At 50.8% G+C, this 19,464-nt stretch overlaps 3 protein-coding genes across 13 annotated transcripts in view; 1 reads left to right on the top strand and 2 right to left on the bottom strand.

The window, feature by feature from the left end:
- Window positions 1–8,723, bottom strand: part of DNAJC7 (DnaJ heat shock protein family (Hsp40) member C7) — a 28,140-nt gene extending 19,417 nt beyond the window's left edge. Inside the window, exons 1-2 of one of the 2 annotated variants that reach the window (XM_081220323.1) lie at window positions 8,444–8,723; window positions 143–181 (exon numbers count right to left, since the gene is read on the bottom strand). In XM_081220323.1, the coding sequence (XP_081076449.1) occupies window positions 143–181; window positions 8,444–8,520 (116 nt within the window). In that variant the 5' untranslated portion in view covers window positions 8,521–8,723. The remainder of the gene's footprint in view (window positions 1–142; window positions 182–8,443) is intronic. The other variant, XM_081220322.1, reaches the window with a different exon arrangement.
- A 2,058-nt stretch (window positions 8,724–10,781) lies between these two features.
- On the top strand, window positions 10,782–15,055 carry NKIRAS2 (NFKB inhibitor interacting Ras like 2). 4 transcript variants are annotated; one of them, XM_081218355.1, is made up of 5 exons: window positions 10,813–10,896; window positions 11,909–12,016; window positions 12,416–12,657; window positions 13,300–14,018; window positions 14,051–15,055. In XM_081218355.1, the coding sequence occupies exons 2-4, from the start codon at window positions 11,923–11,925 to the stop codon at window positions 13,537–13,539; spliced, it is 576 nt and encodes a 191-aa protein (XP_081074481.1). In that variant the 5' UTR covers window positions 10,813–10,896; window positions 11,909–11,922; the 3' UTR covers window positions 13,540–14,018; window positions 14,051–15,055. The 4 variants fall into 4 exon arrangements, with proteins under 4 accessions (XP_081074480.1, XP_081074481.1, XP_081074482.1 ...); XM_081218354.1 differs by lacking the exon at window positions 11,909–12,016 and having other exon boundaries at window positions 10,782–10,896; XM_081218356.1 differs by lacking the exons at window positions 10,813–10,896; window positions 11,909–12,016 and adding an exon at window positions 12,033–12,222 and having other exon boundaries at window positions 12,387–12,657.
- A 1,234-nt stretch (window positions 15,056–16,289) lies between these two features.
- ZNF385C (zinc finger protein 385C) overlaps window positions 16,290–19,464 on the bottom strand; it is a gene marked incomplete at both ends in the record, with an annotated part of 28,447 nt that continues 25,272 nt past the window's right edge. For 4 of the 7 annotated variants that reach the window (XM_081219356.1, XM_081219358.1, XM_081219357.1 and 1 more), the window contains 4 exons: window positions 16,290–16,526; window positions 17,057–17,167; window positions 17,473–17,669; window positions 18,194–18,484. In XM_081219356.1, coding sequence (XP_081075482.1) covers window positions 16,290–16,526; window positions 17,057–17,167; window positions 17,473–17,669; window positions 18,194–18,484 — 836 coding nt within the window. Of the gene's footprint in view, window positions 16,527–17,056; window positions 17,168–17,472; window positions 17,670–18,193; window positions 18,488–19,464 lie in introns of all 7 variants that reach the window. The other 3 variants (XM_081219359.1, XM_081219360.1, XM_081219361.1) reach the window with 2 other exon arrangements.

Genomic DNA, 19,464 nt, shown 5'->3' with positions numbered 1-19,464 from the left:
GGAAAGAGTGGATCTTTGGAATCCAGCATGGCAGCAGCAAGAACTGAACAAGGCTGCATCAGGAACAACTCCAGGGCCAAATCCATTCAAGTCCTGCCTGGGAGTCTGAGAAAGGGCTGAAGCGTGTTCAAGCTGCCCTTACAGCAAAGGGACTGAAGGATGAGATGTCAAAGGCGTAGGACTGGAAAAGAAGGAGAAGAGCTGGTTAACACTGGAATTGAGGGCAATCTGGAGGTGGCATCTGTCACTCCACTCACTGCCGGTCAATTCATCTGAGAACCAAGCGAGGTTACAACAAGTACCTAACTAAAAAACATCGGTACTAAGAAAGGAAGAATTAGGATTAACTGAGTTCACCTGGATTAGGTTAAAAAAGGAACAGATTCCAAAAGGCACTACATTAAACTACAGATTATTTTCTGTGGCCACAAAATAAAATTCAGACTAAACCCTGAAATATACCACCACATGAAAATATAGACTTGGCCATAACTGACCCGATGACGCTTTAACAGACGCTGTATCCCTAGTGCATTTTCAAATTTTCAAAACATTTCCAAGGAGGGTCTTCACAACGGCCTTCTGAAGTGGTGATGGTGATAATATCACGTGTCCTCCAACAGACGAAGAGCTAGTGAGGCACCCAAGGTGGCTGCACAGGTTTACTAAATCTTAGAGTCCCATGTTTTCCCCGCTAGATCCTGTGAGTGGCAAGGTTTCTGGATTAAAACTAATTTATCCAGTTCCCCACCCAATCCTTGGATCAACTCTAAGCAGAAAAAGCTTCACGTCTCTGATTCACCAAGAGATGCTGGGAATGACTACCTCTACCAGACCAGTCCTTTCACTTGAATAGCCAGCAACAAATTCCTGTGAAAACAGCTCGTGAAAGGTTTTCCAAAAACTCTGCCCTCTTTGGATGTATGATGGGAGGGTGTCCCACAACGGGATCCGTGCCAGAGGGCCAGGCCGGCCTTCTCTCTGACAGACATAGGTAAGGAGAATACATTCTACTCTTGCTCTGCTTTGCTATTTTAAAATGTATTTATTTTTCAGAAATAACCTCATCAATCAGAAAACTGCAGTATGAAAACCTGCTCTTCTAACACTACATGTGCGTGAAAAATCTGTATATCCTCTGATCACACAGTTCCATTCTCTCTCTCCCAATTTAGCACTCATTCATCACAGATGCTAAGTACTCCAACAAACACTGCCAAGGGAATCATTTGGTATCACACAGGTCTTAGCAGGGCTCAGCATCATGTGATCAAATCAGACAACTTGGGCTTATGATCACCAGCCAACTTTGCACATTTACAGCTAAATTCAAAACAAATTAAAACACCACAGTTGAAATCGTAATGTGCCCCAAATTAGATGCTCTATAAAAACTTCCATTTTCTCTCTAAATACTTCCAAGTTGAACACTTAAGCAATATCTTTGCCTTAGGCCAACTAGTCTATCGTCTAGAAATTAAAGAGGTATTTAGAAACTTTACTCAACTCTCACTAATGCAGGATTCACTGGCAAGTAGTTTTTTTTAAAAAACGTCTCAACATCTCTGGGTTCTCTCTGGAATTACTTCACATGTCTATTTGTAATGTACCATTTTTAGATTTATTCTACCCCACTGCATGAAAAATAAAGGCTAACATGGCTTCACTATTCTCCATTTGCAACTGAGGAAATACTGATTAGATTTTTGAATGACCAAGGGCAGGGTGGGAAGCGGGGGGTGAACCACAGTGCTCTTATTTATTTCAAGTATTTGGCTAGAATAATGTATTTTTAATAAAGTTCCGTTCTTCCAATAGCCATTAATACCAGTTTAAATCAAAACAGACGCAGCAGCTTGAATGAGATCTTTTTTTTCTCTTTCTTTGCATTTTCTTGATGTAGTCTGCTACTCCAGAAGTGGAAGAGAAATCTACTAAAATTACAACGCAGGACAACGTAATTTCTTGTTAGAACAGAGGAGTGTTTAGGGGCCTTTGACCTGGAGACTATTTTACTGGCAGGAAGAACTTTAGAGAAAGATAGCTTTCCTTTTTTTACCCTCAGGCTTTTAATAATAATACTTTATACTGCCAACGAGTCAAATATCCTTTACTACTTCCAAAATGTCACCCTTACTCTAGATTGTTGCACCCATTTCTTTTATTCAGTCAAATTTACTAGTTGCCCGTTGATCAAGGAATGCCCTCCACCCTTCAGAATTTACAGGATCTTGGCCAGTCTCAGAGTAGAAATTCCTTCTTCCTTCCCACAGTACAAGACCTCTTGTCCCCAAAGGCATGTCACAGGGCCTGTTTCATGTTGCACTCTCTCTGACCTTCATGAGAGAGTAAAGTAAAAGGAGCCCAGGAGCCTAACTTTTACTCCATCTTACCAAATGCATATTATTCGATTTCTTTCTTTTTTATCCTCTAACAATCTAAGTTTCACATGGATAGGTGGAAGCCATACATGACCGGGAACAATTCCACAGACAGAGTGTTGGCTAAATGCAAGGCGCTAGATGTTGAGAGCAAATAAAGACTTCATAAAGGTCCAGAGAAAATAGAGGGCGGACTCTATCCAACTTCTACCTGTTGGTAAGGGTGGACTACCCAGCTCCCTTTACCCAATTTCCCATAGAATAGGCAGCTTCTGCTTTCACTTAAAAGCCCAGTTAAAACACCCACCCTCCCCCCAAAAAGAGAAGGAGATGAAGATGAAAAAAATATACCACTTCAAACTGTCCTCCGTCTGGACACTAAGGGAATCTCAACAGGGGCAAAGCCAGAAGAGACCAAAAGGCACCAAGTGCAGTCACAGATACAGACTACCCAAGGCAGCAGCACTCCCTACTGCTCAAGTAGGGAAGGACACCAGGCAACGCACTGGAGGTGGCTGTCTTATTCAGTGGGGAAAAACAGCAAGCAAGCAAGCAAGCAAGCAAGCAATCCGGACGGAAATTCCATCATTGCAGGCAGAAGGATATTCACACAGAAGTAGCAGCCTCAACTGTGTTAAAAACTTCTGCTAGTTCCTTAAATGGGAGGTGTCACAATCTGTGGCATCTACTTAACCTTCATTTACCCCTGGGGACAGGAGGCACAACCAAGAAGTTGCTTCTGAGAAACAAGCTTCTCAGAAGCTACTCTGAGGACACAAGCCACTGGCTTTTGGGCATTAGTCAGAGACTTGTTTTCATATTATCTCCCCAAACCCACCATTTTCTATTCCTTGATCTCCCATTCTGTGACATCTCGCAGTACCCTCACGGGGACACTAGGACTCATCAAAAATCTAGAACCGGGGAATCCCCTGGCGGTCGAGTGGTTAGACTCTGTGCTTTCACACCCGGGGGCCCTGGTGTGACCCCTGGTCAGGGAACTAAGATCCCACAAGCCATATGGTGCGGCCAAAAAAAAAAAAAAAAAAAAAATCTAGAACTGAGGAACTATAATTAGGAAAAAGGTTGCTTTCTGAGTTTTTTTTTTTTTTTTTTGGTGGGGGTGGGGGAGAGAGGGGAGGAGATGGAGATGGGAACTAGAGTCAGGAGTCTAGACTGTCAACTGTTATTTTGCTTCCCAAGTTTTTGTGGTTCTTTAGTTCATCAGGTGGTTCACTGTCTCAGAGCAAACTGCCTGAGGAAGAATTCTCAGGACAGAAACTCTAATAAGAGAGGGCCCTGCTTGCCTCACACACCCTCCCCAAAAGCCTAATATTAGAATCAGAAAAGACAGTTAACACTTTGCTTATCTGACAATCTGGCCACCCCACACAAAGTCACAGGCCAACAGAGTATTAGGTCTCAGAATCAGACTCTGAAAGTCAAATATTCCTGATCATATTACCATTCTCAAAAGCCTCAAACACTCATACCCCTGCCATGGTGGGATAAACACAGAAACTGCTGTTTGGATCTGCATGGGAAAGAAAAAAACTGTCAATCCAATAAAATGAATCAACTACTGGAAAAACTTGCATGCTGAATGCTGTTCTTACTGCTGAAATCCAGACAATTTAAAAGAATACCTGGAACGACCTCTAAGTAACTTCCACATCACTCAGCACTGGAGAAAGGGGACCAAACATTAGTGGAGTAAGGGAGAAATGGGCTCTCAGAGAGACTTTGCATCAGACCACAAGGCACCTAGGCCACCGACCATTGTTCTCCAATCTTCTAAAGTCCTAGAGAAAGAAACCAAAGGCAAGTGCCCAGTATGCAGCTTTTAAAAACTTAAAAAATACTAGCTTCAAAGACTAAACCAATTCCTGATTGGTTGGAATGTGCAATAAGGCTGATCTTTAAGCCAATCAGAGTTCTGGTCGTTGGGAATGAACTACACACTAGAGCAACTGCCACTCACTTGGCCCAACGTTTTATTAAAATCGCTCAATTTACCTGGCTTCAGTTAATACGTGAATCTGAATTAAACCAGCAAGGAACAGAGAGACCCTTTCTCTGTGCTCTACCTTTGCTCCAGTAAAGACTATTAACAGTTTTGCCACTTGTTAATACCAGGGTTCAATTCAATCGATTATTTGCTGGTATTCAGGATTCTGTATTCCTAGCTTTATCCCTTCCTTAACCGTGACTTATTTGTCCCACTTCTTCATCTGTGACCCCACACTTAAGGTATACCAAAATGAAAGTGAAGGCTGAAAGCAGTGTTTCTCACTGATTTGGGTTCAAGGTCAAAGACAAATTCCCAATCAGCTTGCAGGCTCTGTCTAGCTGCCTGCCCTCGAACTTCAAGAGCAAGTTTAGGGGGACACAAACCTAAGAATGTGAAACAGAGTGGGGAAGAAGGGGGAAAAGTAATCCCACAAGCTCTGCAGTTAAGGCCACAAACTCCAAAACACCCCAAGACGCTGCAGTTAATAGCAACTACAGCAGCCTCCGGGGTATGGATTCAGGGTTCAGTGCTTCCCACCAACAATATTCATAGAAAAATAAAAGGCAAAATCCCGAAAGAGTTTACAATACCTAGGTACCAAGAAAGGGCCTACTAGTAATTGTCCTTGCTCTCCGCCACCAGGACAACAGACACTGAGAAGTTAAGATTATCAACCCAAGGAATCAGGTAAGGATGCCCTTGGCTCCTAAATCGATGGCTCCCATTGGCTCTTTTGGACCTCACTGCCCAGTCAGGCCAGATATATGCTGAGACACAGAAGTACTTCCTCTATTGATTAGCAACTTGAAATCCTTCGATTTTACGGTAATAAAGACCACGTACGGAGACAAAACTGCTCCCCAGTCCAGGAAAAATGACCAGAGAGCCTTCACTCAAGACAGGCATTCATGGGGGCTTCCCTGGTGGCGCAGTGGTTGAGAGTCTGCCCGATGCAGGGGACACGGGTTCATGCCCCGGTCCGGGAAGATCCCACATGCTGCGGAGCGCCTAGGGCCGTGAGCCATGGCCGCTGGACCTGCGCGTCCGGAGCCTGTGCTCCGCAACGGGAGAGACCACAGCGGTGAGAGGCCCGCGTAATGCAAAAAAAAAAAAAAAAAAAAAAAAAGACAGGCATTCATGTATTAGGTAAAACAATCAGCAACTTCCCCGGAAAATGTAAGGTCTTAAATTAGCTGAAATGTAAAACCTCTGCAATTTAGTCCTCTGACTCCCCAAGCAGCTTTATCTATTCTGGTGGGCAAAGAGAAATACTAATCTTCATGTCCAGAACCCCGATCTATTTTGGAGTGCCAACTAACACATCTTTTATTTTAGCTTCTCAGCTGCTATGAGGGAAAAAGAACTTTGTCCAGAGTGACAGGCAAAAAAACTAAAGTCCATTTCTTTTTCTTTTTTTTTTTTTTTTGCGGTACGCGGGCCTCTCACTGTTGTGGCCCCTCCCATTGCGGAGCACAGGCTCCGGATGCGCAGGCTCAGCAGCCATGGCTCACGGGCCTAGCCGCTCTGCGGCATGTGGGATCTTCCCAGACCGGGGCACGAACCCGTGTCCCCTGCATCGGCAGACGGACTCTCAACCACTGCGCCACCAGGGAAGCCCCCCATTTCTTTTTCTGTAGAGACTCTAAAGCTAAGAAAATAAAACATGTAGCCATTTAAAATGCTACAACCATGAGGTCCAACTTCTTGAAAGTTCCTCTCACTCTGCCTCCCGTGGGACTGTGACAGTTGCAGCAGCAGCAGCAGGATGCCCTTGGGCCACGATGCAAGGAAGGACTCCTTGCTGGACTTTACAAAAACAACCCGAGACCCATCAACTCCTGTGTCCCCAAGTGAACTGGGAGTAGGACTGTAACAAGAGACACGAACCTGGCCAAATAACTAACCAAGTCAGATAGTAAAGGGCATTTGTAAGAGATGTGCCTATCCCTGCCCTCTGCTGTGGCTACACAGGAGGATTCCAGGATATGTGAAAAATGTAAAACAATCTTCCTCCAAAACTTCTAAGTCACCACTCCATTTTCAGCATTGGAAAGCGACACATAAACAAGGCTTTTTCTTACTAACAGAGCCCAGTATTTACCCTCCGCCATAAGGATGCCTTATATGGCGGAAAGTCAAATGGTGATATTTTTATTTCACTGTATTTTCCTTTTGATTTTTTCACATAAGTGGTATACAATAAACATTTACATTTTATTATGTCTAAAAAAGATCTATGTATGTTTTACATATAAGTCTATTTCATAAAAATGTGTTTTTCAGTTATAGTTTTTTTCTCTTAGTGGCAGAGAAAACCACCGTGCATTTTACAACCAATGACATCTTAAAACTCCATGAAATAAGGCAGTTAACATCAGTCAACACCCTCCCTTATTCTGTTTACTGCTACCAAATACCGTATGTTTTTTTCTGTCTGATGTGGTCACATTACGGCATCATCCTGTTTTATGTTTTTTATGATAGAATATCGTAAAAGGGCTGATTTTTTAAGGAAAAAAATTTGCTTTACATAGGAACTTTGAAGGGAAACTGGAATTAAGGACAGTGCCTACGTCAGAGATTTATACTAAGTAGGCTGAGTTTATTTTAAATTACATATAGCCCAACTCCCTCTTTATAGCACAAAGAACCACTGAACTCCTTCCAAACACAAGTAAATCCCTACAATTAATTTAAGTTCTGCCTGTACTGGTGGGAGTTCTGCGTCCTGTTTTGCAGTTCCTTAATGATGCTGATGATGCTTAATTCTAAATACCTGGAAAGAACTGGTTTGTGAAACCTCAAAACCAGGAGCAGACAGAGACTAGGCTCTGGTTTCCTGCCTTCTCTGATATCCCAGGGACCTACTACACTTTGTCAAGGCCCTCAGCTTCTGCTCGCAACAGGTCAGGAACCTGGGACACTGGCCGTAGTAACTACCCTTAAGCTTGATAACTATTCATTCTGCCTCCTTGAGTACCTCTGATGTTTCAAACCTGGATAGTTAAAAATTCTCGGAATCGTGATTTCAGATCTCATGAACTAATCACCACCTCGGATCCTCCAGACTGAAGCCATAATGGGCTTGGTATAAAGACATGAAATATGTGGGAAGGAGACTGAGAGAATTGTAGTCAGTTAACCCGCGGTTGATGAGGACAGGGCTCCAAACTTCCAGAAGCTTTTCGTTAATTCTGCTCCAGAATTAGGACAAGTATGACTACCCACAGCTGTGTTCCAACCCCACTTCCAATAACCTGCCTTAGCTGTAGCCAAAATCCAGAGCGTTCTCGAAAACCACTCACTCTGCAGCTCCCTTGCCGAGTCCGGACTGGCAATCTCGAGCCACTGCGGCTGCCCAGCAGAGCCAACAGCGCCCAAGCAGCTGCCCTCCTCCTTGCTGCTTAATTTAAGAAACAGCCCTGAAAGAATGAGGATCTTAGAAACGGTGGAAGGAGAGGGTTTGACGTGTGGAGCACGAGACAAAACCCCTCACCCTTCTTTCTCTATCACCTTCGACTTCTGGGGTAACCGAGGGGCCACTAGGTCAATAATGGACACACACAATACCTCGGGCCCAGACTAGCGCTCGCTGGGGTATAATTACTGAGGAAAGGGGGTGAGGAGAGCAAGAGCTTCGGAGACGCAAAGGGCTGAGACACAAGATACAGAAGTTAACAAGAGAAGGAAGGGGTCGGGGGCGATGTAAGAAGGCGTCGTCACAGCCGCGCCGCCCCACCCCCCCACCCCACCCCGCAACAGACCTCCGAGACCCCCTAAGAGACCCGGCCTCTACAACGAGGACGACCTTCCTCTCTGCTGGGCAACAACGCCATGCCTCAGCTCCTCAGCCAGGCGGAAGCAGGAGAGGAGGGCAAACCTCCGAGAGCGCCCCTTCAGGGGGTCCATCCGGACTCAATCTCAGATGGGGGAGGGGGGATTCTCGGAGGGCGGGGCATCGCCTCTGTAGGGGCTGCACCACGGCAAGGACGGGGTTCCCGGAGCCATGGAGCTGAAGCTCGCCCCTTCCCCTCCCCTGCCACCCGCTTACCTCTTCGCTTCCTCGTCGTCTAGCAGCTCTGGCTCGGTCGCCGCCATTACCACATCGCACTCGGCGGCAGCCGCCATCTTACCGCCGGGACCAGAGAGCCGGTTGGGAGGTCGGCGGTGAAGAGCACTTCCGGTCGGAGCATCGAGCAGCTCGGCGGCGCTGCGCCCAGAGGGGCTCCCTCGGGCCCGTCTACCAGCGAGAGGCTCTGATTGGGGCCAGAGCGGCCTCCCGCCCCTGGAGGTCCAAGGTGGTCTCCTCGCCGGAGCGGGGGCCCAAGGACGGTTTCTGTGCATAGGGGGCGCCACTTTACCCGTGGGTCGGAAGGGGGATACGGGAGGGTGTCGGCTCTCTAGGCTTTGGCTTTCCTCAGTATGCTGAGAGCCTCGTTGCCATAACAACTTCCAATCCTAGAGAGTCTCCTGTGAGGCTCAGGGAGTCTGAGTTGGGTAGGGACGCGGTGACCCAGTACCCCGGAGAGAAAGAGCCCCTCACTACCACCTTCCCGACCTTGGAGTATGTCCACAGCTTCCTCCCGCGAAAGGCAAGAAGAGACACTCTGAATCCAGTTTCCCCAGCGTTCATCGGCCCCTGGAAACCCTGACCAACCAAGCCAGGGGAGCGCAGGGCGTCTTCACACCGCGCCTTTCATCCCCTCTGGATCTCCAAGCACCAACTGGTTCAACACGCCTAACGACGCTGCTTTCATGTCAGACGCCTGGGAATGCCATCTCAGCATTAAGCCTAGGGAGGGTGGCACAGGACCCCAGACCCTGCCCTGGAGTTTATAAGGCAGCTCGCGGGGTGAGGTCCCTGCTCTACAGTGTCCTCAGTGCTCCCAACACTCATATAAACTCTGTGCTCAGCACGCTTGTCTTCCCGATTGCAGTCTGGATTGGGAACTCAGAGAGGGCAAGGACACAGCCCTTCGTAGTACTTCCCTTCACCCAAACCAATCATTTTTGTGGACTTGAATTAAATTGGGATTTCCTGAGGTTAAACTGGGGGAGTTTGAGGTTAAAATTTTAAAGTTAAAGGGTACTAAAATAAGAAGGGGTCAAGGGAATTTTAAAAGGATTTACCCCGCCCCCCAGACCCCCGACGCCCTCGCTTGCTTCTCCAGTAAAACAGTCTGTGCCATTGTCCATAGGCCGCTTGCATGGCTCTTCCTATCACAGTGCTGAGGGAGCTGAAATCACACCTAGCACTGGGGAGCGGAGAATGGGAGAGGCTCAGGGGTTTGGAAGAGAGAAGTCATTCATCCAGCCAGTCATTCAACAGCCCTCTCCAAAGTACCTACTTTGTGCTGGGTTGGGAAAGCGCAGACTCAGACCATCTAACCTGCTTGCCAATGGCTCATGGTCTACAGTCTAATGCAGGAGGCCCATCTGTCTTTAACCATCTTCCTCCTTTGTGTTCTCGGCATCTAAAACTCCCAAGTTATCACCAAGTCTTGTTGATTCTCTTACCAAATGTCTCCCAAATCTATCTCCTTTCCATCCCAATTCAGATTCTCATCATTTTTTGGAAAACTTGGAATACTACCATAGTCTAACTAACCCCAAGTCTCACCTCTCTCCAACCTTCACTCTTTTACCAGAGTGACTGACCCACTTAAAAGCAAAAACTGATCATGTCACTTCGCTGGCATAAGTCCTATCAATGGCTTTCCACTGCTGTTATTAGGATACAGTTTGAACTCTTTGGCCAGCACACAGGCCTTTGATTATTTGGCTCCTTTCTACCATCAGTAATGAACCCAAATACTTGTAGTTACGGTAAATGCCATGACTCTTGCCGTATTTCCTCCACCCTTTCCTCCCACACCCTTCAAACTTCAACACGGACCTGACCTCCTCTAGGAAGGTTCCGCAGAGAACGTGATGGCCACTGCCCCCAAGTTAAATGCCCTTAGTTGTGCTCCCATAGCACCTCTGTAATAGTTCTTACCATGCTGTACTGTAATTGTTGGTTTAGATGTCTAGCTCCTCTAGGTGGTGACGTTCTAATGGGCGGCAACGGTGTCTAATTCCTCCGCTTTTTCTCAGCACGTGGTCCTGTACCTGGCACAGAGTAGGACCTCAGAAGACATTGGATGAATAAATGACTGAGTAAACAAAGTGTTACTGTAGTAGCCTTTAGAGAAAGAACATATGGGCATCTGAGGCACCAAAACAGCACCCGGCCGGTCTAGGGAGCCTAGAACCCTGTGCTCTGGAGACCACCCAGCCCAGGTCCCGGCCGTCATTTCCCCGCCGGCCTCTGGAGGCGCTGTTCGGCTGGCGCCCGCTCTCCGCCGCCAAAATAGGTCTTGCGGGATGGAAGCTACGGGGCGGGGCCAGACGGAGCCCGGATGGACCGGGAGGAAGATCCGAGCGTTTGCGGCCGTGCTGCCCCACCCCTGGTCCCGGCGCGCGTAGAGGGGCCCGGCCGGGCTGCTGCGAGGGCCCCAGGAGGTACGGAGCTGGGAGGCCGGGATCGACCACTGCTTCCGGACGCTTTTAGGTGGCAGGATTCCGATTCCCTCTGGGAGCCCTCTCGTGGGGAAATCTGTTCCGGAGGCCCGCCTAGCAGTCTCTCTTGGGGTATCCCTTAATTGCGGGGCTCACTATATGAGGCCCCTCGTGGGGAGGGGGATCTGTACTAAGAGTTTCCTTTGGAGAGGTTTCTGTTTAAGATCCCTTTGGGGAGTGATCTCTGTATCTCTCCTCTGGCTGGGGGGGGGGGCGGTGCGGGATCCTTGTCTGGGGCTCCTTCTGGGAAACCTGTGTTTGGGATGCCTTCGAGGAGATCTCTGTTTGGGACCTCCAAACAGAGAAGGGATTTCTGTGTCTAGGCCTTATCTGGGTTTGTCAGTCCAAGAGAAACAAAATTTTTCTCTTTTCTGAAGCGTTTTTTTCCTTAGATTCCTTCACTCTTTTGTTTCTTGTCTGATGTTTTTCATCTTAGCCATGGCCTTGACTGGGAATTCGAGGGAACTAATTGTCTGGATAAGCCATACGGGAAAGCAAAATGTTCTTCCTAATTGTTCACTCTCCCCAGGAAGAGTGGTATAAGACAGATCCACACAAAATAATAGTCCTACTAATTTCTCCATGGGGTCATGGTTAAAGAGAGGGAGCTGAGCCAGAGCTCCCTTCAGCAACTGGTCCTCCACATCCTCTGCACAGAAAGGAACCTGGCTAGTGATTCCTTTAAACCAGCGACTCTCTTCCCCCTTTATGGCAACGCTTACCGAGCACCTGCTCTGTGCCAGTTACTGGCCTCATACTGGGAATAGATGAATAACATACAGCTAACTGTCCAGTAGTGGATATAGATACATCACTTCAGTACACCCTGCCTAGGGCAGCAGACAGGGCCGAACCCCTGAGGCCATGCATCCACTTCAGAACTTGCATCCTCAGTCAAGGGAAGTTTGCCCTTTGTTTTGATCCTGCCTCACCCAGCGTGCTTCCGTTCTTCAAGGTTGAAAGCTAAGCATGGGGAAGAGCTGCAAGGTGGTCGTGTGTGGCCAGGCTTCTGTGGGCAAAACTTCAATCCTGGAGCAGCTTCTGTACGGAAACCACGTAGTGGGTGAGTGTTGCTGGGCGTGAGGTGTGGTGGAGGAAGTGGAAGAATGAGGAGAGGATTTGATCACAACACGAAAAGGCTAAAGATCGCTGCTGCTGGTCATTACACCGAAAGATCCCAACTCTACAACACTGAGGACATCTGGAAAGAGAAAACCCAATGTCCGAGATAAGAAGGAAAAACTTCCGTGTCACAGTGTGTTTAGCAAGGTATCAGCGTGAGATTAGAGCTGTTCCCCCAAGTTATTCCAGTCTGGCCAGACTCGCAGTCTTTGGCCCTCTCTCCTCAGCCCCCATGTTCCTTTCTCTCCCTGTCTGGTTGGCCTGTTAGGATATATTCAGTCACTCATGTTCCCAATCTCTTTTCTCCCTAGAAACAAGTTTTCTCCTCATTTTGTCCCAGGTTCTGAGATGATTGAGACGCAGGAGGACATCTACGTGGGCTCCATTGAGACTGACCGGGGGGTGCGGGAGCAGGTGCGTTTCTACGACACCCGGGGGCTCCGAGATGGGGCTGAGTTGCCCCGGCACTGCTTCTCCTGCACTGATGGCTATGTCCTGGTCTACAGCACGGACAGCCGAGAGTCCTTTCAGCGCGTGGAGCTGCTCAAGAAGGAGATTGACAAATCCAAAGACAAGAAGGAGGTGTGTGGGGGAACCCTGGTGGTGAGAGAGAGTGGGCCCTGGGCTGGCTTTGGGAGGCCTGGAAAGGCTCTGTTTTTCACTGATTTGCCAGGACGTGGGTTTAGAGCTGGAGGGCGGAGATGGAGGCCACTGGAGGGTGTCTTCACCCCTAGAGGTGGCCGTATGTTGAAGCAGCTCAACCAAAGAGGCTTCTCCAGTTTAAGATGTCCCCACTAGTCTTTCTTTATAATGGTTCTGTGCTCTCCCCTGTGAAGGCCCTTTTGTTCTCAAATCCCGCTTTAAGCTGCAGGCATTCTGGGAGCGCTTCCTCACCGGTTACTTAGCCAGCAACTAACTGACTGCCAGTAATGATCAGGCATTGGTGACACAGGGCTTGTAATGGAACTCCTCCAGATGGAGGCCCCTGTCCACAGTTTCTAACATAGGAAGAGATGAGACATCAGCCATTGAGACTTTCCCTCTCCTAGGACTCCAAAGTGGAAATGGTTGCTTTTTCCTCTCCTTCCTCTGTTCAAATTCTGGCCTCCATCTGGCACCCCCTCCAGGCGTTCCATTAAAAGCCCAAGGTGGTCACTGGCCCTCACGACCATTCCTGAGGTCCATGCTACAGCCACGGGCCTCTACTCTGTCCCTCTTCCCCAGGTCACCATCGTGGTCCTCGGCAACAAGTGTGACCTGCAGGAGCAGCGGCGTGTAGACCCGGATGTGGCTCAGCACTGGGCCAAGTCAGAGAAGGTGAAGCTTTGGGAGGTGTCGGTGGCTGACCGCCGCTCACTGCTGGAGCCCTTCGTCTACCTGGCCAGCAAGATGACCCAGCCCCAGAGCAAGTCTGCCTTCCCCCTCAGCCGCAAGAACAAGGGGAGCGGCTCCTTGGATGGCTGAAGAGCTGCCTTGCCAGCCCTGGAAGATGGGTTGAGGGGAAAGGGAGGGGGGGTTTAGGCAAGCTGTCCTTCCCAGTCAAGGGGGGAGCTCCCCACTAGGCTAGGCAGCTGGGCTGTCCCAGGCTCAGGTCACTTTTGCTCCCTCCCAACTCTGGGAAATGCAAATAGTCTAGGTTAGCAGCCCCCAAGCCCCCCAGCCCCCATCCTGCTGTATCCTAACAGCAATGGAAAGCCATTGATAGGATTTATGCCAGCGAAGTGACATGATCAGTTTTTGCTTTTAAGCAGGTCTAGGGTGGTTTTGGATCACTGTCCCTGCTACTGGCCCTGGACAGGAAGCAGAGCTGTGTGTGGAAATGCCCAGTCTACGGTCTGATTCCTATCGCAGGGGTCTTACACCTCCGGGTTTCCTGCCAATCTCACACACACACACCCACATGCTTATGGCACCGGCCTGGATTCTAGGGAAAGCGCATCCAGGTAGAGAGAGAGAGAGAGAGAGAGAGAGAGAGAGAGAGAGAGAGTGTGTGTGTGTGTGTGTGTGTGTAGATGTGCACACGTGTGTGTGCTGGTGTTCGGGGTGCCTCCTCATCCAACACCCTGACTTCTCCTGGGCTGAAAGAAGCTAGCCTCCTGGGAGCATAATTTTCTGTTTCAACTCTTCCCCCAGCTGTTTTGCTTCCTCTTCCTGCTCAGGGAGCATTTCCTTGGTTGAGGTGGAGTGGAATGCCGACTGGGCTGGGAGTCACCAGCTGGCTTTGTGGCCCTGCAAGGCCTTTCCCCTCTAGTTTTCTCATCTGTAAGGTGACGGCAGTTGCTTAGATGATCTAGATCCTCTCCAGCCCTGTGTGGGTTGTATACTGCCCATGGTTGGGCTGGCTGCACTGTTCCCTAGCTTCTCCCGTTTCAAGGTGCTATGCCTGTGGCCCTGGAGGCTGGGACACTGCTCCCCACCCCCCCCAACCACCAGGGGGCAGGAGTGCACTACCCACTCTAGTTGCCAGAGTGACTGCCCAGTGCCCTGTCAGCGGACCTCACAGCCCTGGGGACTGGTCGTCACCCTTTCCTATGGTTGTTTTCAGCTGATAGCTGGACCTCTATTTATAAATTACCTGTGTTTATATGCCTGCCGCCGTGGTGGAGGCTGGGCAAGGTGCTCGTCTAGCCCTCCCTTCTTACCTCAGATGCCTGAACAGAATAAAGCCGACCAATAGCAGCTTCTCAGAAGCTGCCAGATCTCTGGGGGCTCAGAAGGGTGGTTACGCTTCCAACACGCTGTAAAGTGAGCTGGTAACCCACAACTTCCCGTGCCCACTTCGTGCTTCTGATGTACACACCTAGCATAGGTGAAGACACTACAGCCAGGTGACCTCCAGTACACGCCCCTTCTCCCCAGGATGGGAGAGGTGAGCAGGGTCAGGTGGCCCAGGCTGGGCGAGTTAGGGCGTGTACAGGCTCGGGCTTAAATTGATTTATTGATGCGTTGGACACAATAAAACCACAACTGTTATCAAAAAGTTTCCCACCCTCCCCCCTTTTTCTTGTTCTCCCATTGGAAACAGCTTTAAAATAGAAAAAAGATACAGGTGGATACTGGCAAAGTCCCATATGGTGGGATGAGGGTGGCAGTGCTGCTGGGGTGGGATGGAGGTTATGACATTAATTCTGACAGCATGAAAACGGGTCTTGAGAATGGCTCCGAGCGGGTCCCAATACTCAGGCGAGTCACAGTGAGGGGGCCTTGGGGTGCTCGTGGGGGAAGGGAAAGCTGAATTGAGTGCTAGGGGCCAGTTTGGGGTGAGGGGCTGGAAGGGAAAGCTCTTTGGGAGCCCTGGGAGGATTCGGTGTTAGCTGGATCCATAGTCTGAGGGAGACCCAGTGTCACCCCCCACCCCCCCCCAGCCCCCGAGAGCTGGGATTCTGGAGGAATCAAAGAAAGGCTAAGAGAGGAGAACGTGTGTGGGGCTGATCACTTCCTCTGTTAAAAACTGGGCCCGGCCTGCACATTACCCTCGCCTCCCCGTCATCTGTACCCCATCCTGTCAGAGCGGATGAAAAGCCCCAGAGGCTTGCAGTTCCAGCCACCCCTTGGCTTTGCCCCACTTAGCACTGCTGTCTTCCTCCTGCACAGTCTTCCGCCACATCCCCAATGGTCAGCTCGTCCAGGTAACCTTGAACCCACTCCATCTTGAGACCCTGTGGTTGGGATGGCTGTGATTGTCCCCTTAGCTTCTCCCTTGAGACGGCCCCCTCAACACCAGTGATTCTCTAGAGAATCCAGTGAATGGCGAGGGCCTCCCCTCCCTGCCCCCAGGGCATGGGAATAGAGGTCAGGCTAGGAGAAGGTACGGTTCCTCGGACCTCGGGCCACATGGGTGTAGGTCTTGAGTGGGAGAATGAGAGCACCACAGGGCTGGGGCTAGGATTTTGCATAGATCTTTGGATTTTCCAGTTTGTTCCCCATAAATCAGGATGGGAAATGGAGGGGAGCCCAGGGCTAGCCCTAGAAGCCTGGGGAAGGGAGGGCGCAGATGGATGGTCCTTGGGCCGGGGTGGGGGGGCATTAGTTGAATCCCCAGTGCAGATTGAGTGAAGGGCTCTTAGCATTAGCCCAGCTCTTCCTAGATTGGGCAGGAACCCCTAGGCTGTAAAAGGCAGTCTCCTGTGGGATGTAGGGAACCGAGGCATCTTGGGGAGAGGAGGAGGGGGAGGGCAACTGCTAGGAAATCAGCCCCGGGCTCCCCAGGAGGGCTAATAGGGGGCAAAGACGATGGGTCCCGTGGCAGGGCGAACGGCTCCTGCTGGGGTGCGAAACAGAGCTGGGCCCAGGATCGCAGGCGGGAAGAGGGTGGTGGCTGCCGTAGGCGCAGGCCGGAGGGCCAGGGGCCCTGGGAGGGCACAGATGGTTGCCGCCGCGGTGGGGATCGGGCTGGGCAGGAAGCGGGCTGCCAGCGTCTTGGTGAGTTGTTTCTGCAAGGCCAGTTTAGACTGCAGAGAAGAGAGGAAAGGACTCAAGTCTCTGACCCCAGGAAAATCCCGTCCCCTCCCTGGGCCCCCTCCTTGGGCTTTTTGCTGCGGGGGGGGTGGGAAACGTGACTGTCAGGATTCCAAACCTAAATCCTCCTCCCTTCCCACCCCCAAACATTCATTCCAAAGGGCTTTCTCCACCACCTGCCTTCCTGCCTGGAGGGAGGAGAATCTTAAGATGGGCCGAGGGAGGAGGCTATGGGGAGCGGGGGTGGAGATGGTCTCCGGGAGATGCATGCCCACGCCTCGCTGTTGCCCCTGAAGTTACTACCTGGGCCCACCTCCCCCCCGGAACTGTTTCTGAGCAGATCCCCAGATAGCCAAAAACCCAACCCCAGCTCTTTGCCTGCCCAGGCAGCCTCCAAGGCGGGTGGCTTCCTTCCTGCCCCTCCTCCCAGCCCCCCAGCTGGCCCTCCCTTCCGGCCTACCCTCTCCCCTTACCCTCTCCCCTCTGGACCTGGGTCCCAGCTCTGTTGCCCGGAGACAGATACCTTGAGGATACTCACAGCCAGCGCTGCGTGCTTCTGCAGCTTGCTGTGCTGGCTGGAGGGCTTGGGGGGCTTCCCGGCCAGGCGGTCTTTGTGCCTCCTGCTGCTCAGGTGCTAGTGGACAGACAGACAGACTGGGAACAAGATGAGGACCCCAAGGACCCCAAAACTAAGGCTAGCTCATCCTTTCTCTACCCACAATTCACACACCGAATGCACATGGCCCTGGAGTGGCCCTGGGAAGGGGAGGTAAGAATTGGCCTTGGCCTTCGCCTTCCAGGAGCCTTGCACCTCTTCCTCCACTGCTCCCTGCTCTGCTCTACCCACCTCCTCCCTGCAGGCTCCCTCCTCCTCGCCTGGCACTGGGCCCACCCCCCGCACCCCTGCTCCATCCCCAATCCCAGCCACACTTGCCCCACCTGCTTGAGTTGGGTCTCTGAATTGACCTGGAGCTGACAGAGAGCACAGTGGAAAGGGGGCCTGGGCCCCTGGCGGCCCCCGCGGACCCCCGTCACTCTCTTGGCCTTGTGTCCAGCTCCTCCCCGGGGCACTGCGTGGCCCCTGCCCCTGCGGGGAGCGCCCCGCTGACCTTCCACCATCCACCGGTGCTTGGCTCCTGGAGGGAGGAAAGAAGACAGCTTGCCAGCACCAAAGAGGGGCTTCAGGGGCCGCGGAGACCCCCTCCACACCAGGTCAGTTTGGCTGCCCCCTGAAGCCTCCAGGCTGCTCAGCACTGCCAGCCCCTCCAGCCATGTGAGATTTCTCTTTCCTCCCAAAGGTCCTCCCAGCTGTTCTCATTTCATGCCAGCATCCCCCAAGGAAGGCCTCGTTGCAGAGTTACAGGTCGGCTTCCCTTTGGCACTCATTCCAACCCAATTCCCCTGGGTCTGATGCAAGGAGAGGTGGGGGGTGTCTCCTGTCTTCTGTGATGACCCTCCAGTTCTTGCTGCCTGACTTTTCTTCCGGATCCTCCCTCCTCAGGCATTACCGGGAGGACCCGAAATGCCTGCCCAGCCACACCTGAGCACAGTGCCTCTGTCACCTAGCCCTGGAGCAAAGTGCCCAGAAGCTCTAGCCCTGCCCACATCTGGTGAGGGCCATCTCCTCCCCGGGACTGGAGCTGGTGGGGGGCGCACTGACCTGTGTTGTGAGCCTGAAGCTGGGAGGCAGAGTTCACGGTCACCTTACACGTGGGGCAGTAGAGGCGCCCCTTCTCGCCCCTGCCTTCCCCACTCACACCACTTTCCACAGCAGCCGCCGCCGGTTCAGGCCGTGGCGCCTCTCTTCCAGGCTCTGGGGAGCAGGGTGGGCAAGAGGAAGAGGAGGAAGAGGAGGCAGTATCCAAGAGGTCCGAGTGGGCCGGCTCCCTGGGCGTGGGTTCCGGACTCAGGGGTGGCTGGACTTTGGGACCAGGAGGAGGGGCTGCAGGAACTGCTGGGGAGATGGAAGGCGTGGGGTAAGAGTGTGAGGCCCAAGATGATTCTCGAGACCACGATCTTAAGCACAGATATTCTGGGGGTGGCATGGCAGATTGGAAGGGTCCCTGGTGCAGGGATGACCAGCACTGAATTCCAGACTCCCCACCAAATCGCTGGGCGGACTTGGGCCTCAGTTTTCCCACCTGATAGGATAAAGTTGGATCCAGTGGTGTCAGAGAGCCCACCCGGCCCTGATGGCCTCCAGTCATTAGGGAACACTGTTAAACATGTGGAAGTCACCCAGAAGATGTAGAAACCTGGAAACTGTCCACATATTTGTCGACAGGAGAGGAGTGAAAAGAGTTGATGGATCGTGCAATGGAGTACTATATGGCGGTGAAAAAGGACAAACTACAGCTACACACAACAGCAACTTCTGATGGGGTTATATCCTGATAAACCCATCGTAAGCTGAGAATGTCATAAGTTGAAAATGCAGGTGCTTCCCTGGTGGTCCAGTGGTTAAGAATCCGCCTTCCAATGCAGGGGACGTGGTCAGTAAACTAAGATCCCACATGCCACAGGGCAACTGAGCCCACGTGCCACAACTAGAGAGAAGCCTGCGCCCTGCAACAAAGAGCCCTCCCACCGCAACAAAAGATCCCGTGTGCTGCAACTAGGACACAACACAGCCAAAATCAATCAATTAATTAAAAGGAAGGGAATTTTTTAAAAATGCATTTAATAAAAAAAAAATAATAATAATAATAAAATATATATATATAATAAAAAAAATGCATTTAATACACCTAAGCTACAGAACATCATAGCTTGACCCAGCCGACCTTAAATGTGCTCAGAACACCTACATTAGCCTACAGTTAAGCAATATCATCTAACACAAAGCCTGTTTTATAATAAAGTGTTCAATATCTCATGTCATTTATTGAATAGTGTGCTGAAAGGGAAAAACAAATTGCTTGCATGGGCACA

This window comes from Mesoplodon bidens (assembly GCF_964165515.1).
Source record: "Mesoplodon bidens genome assembly, chromosome: 19".
Taxonomy (NCBI): Eukaryota; Metazoa; Chordata; class Mammalia; order Artiodactyla; family Ziphiidae; genus Mesoplodon; species Mesoplodon bidens.
The sequence above is the reverse complement of the archived record's forward strand: the minus strand, read 5'-3'. Positions and strand labels throughout refer to the sequence as shown.

What these genes read in the sequence shown, in the direction of transcription:
- NKIRAS2 (XM_081218354.1), top strand. Translation starts at nt 10,794, where the DNA reads ATGGACCGGGAGGAAGATCCGAGCGTTTGCGGCCGTGCTGCCCCACCC. An exon ending in TGCTGCGAGGGCCCCAGGAG is followed by an intron (nt 10,897 to 12,415) that starts GTACGGAGCTGG and finishes ATTTTGTCCCAG; the next exon opens with GTTCTGAGATGATTGAGACG. An exon ending in AATCCAAAGACAAGAAGGAG is followed by an intron (nt 12,658 to 13,299) that starts GTGTGTGGGGGA and finishes CCTCTTCCCCAG; the next exon opens with GTCACCATCGTGGTCCTCGG.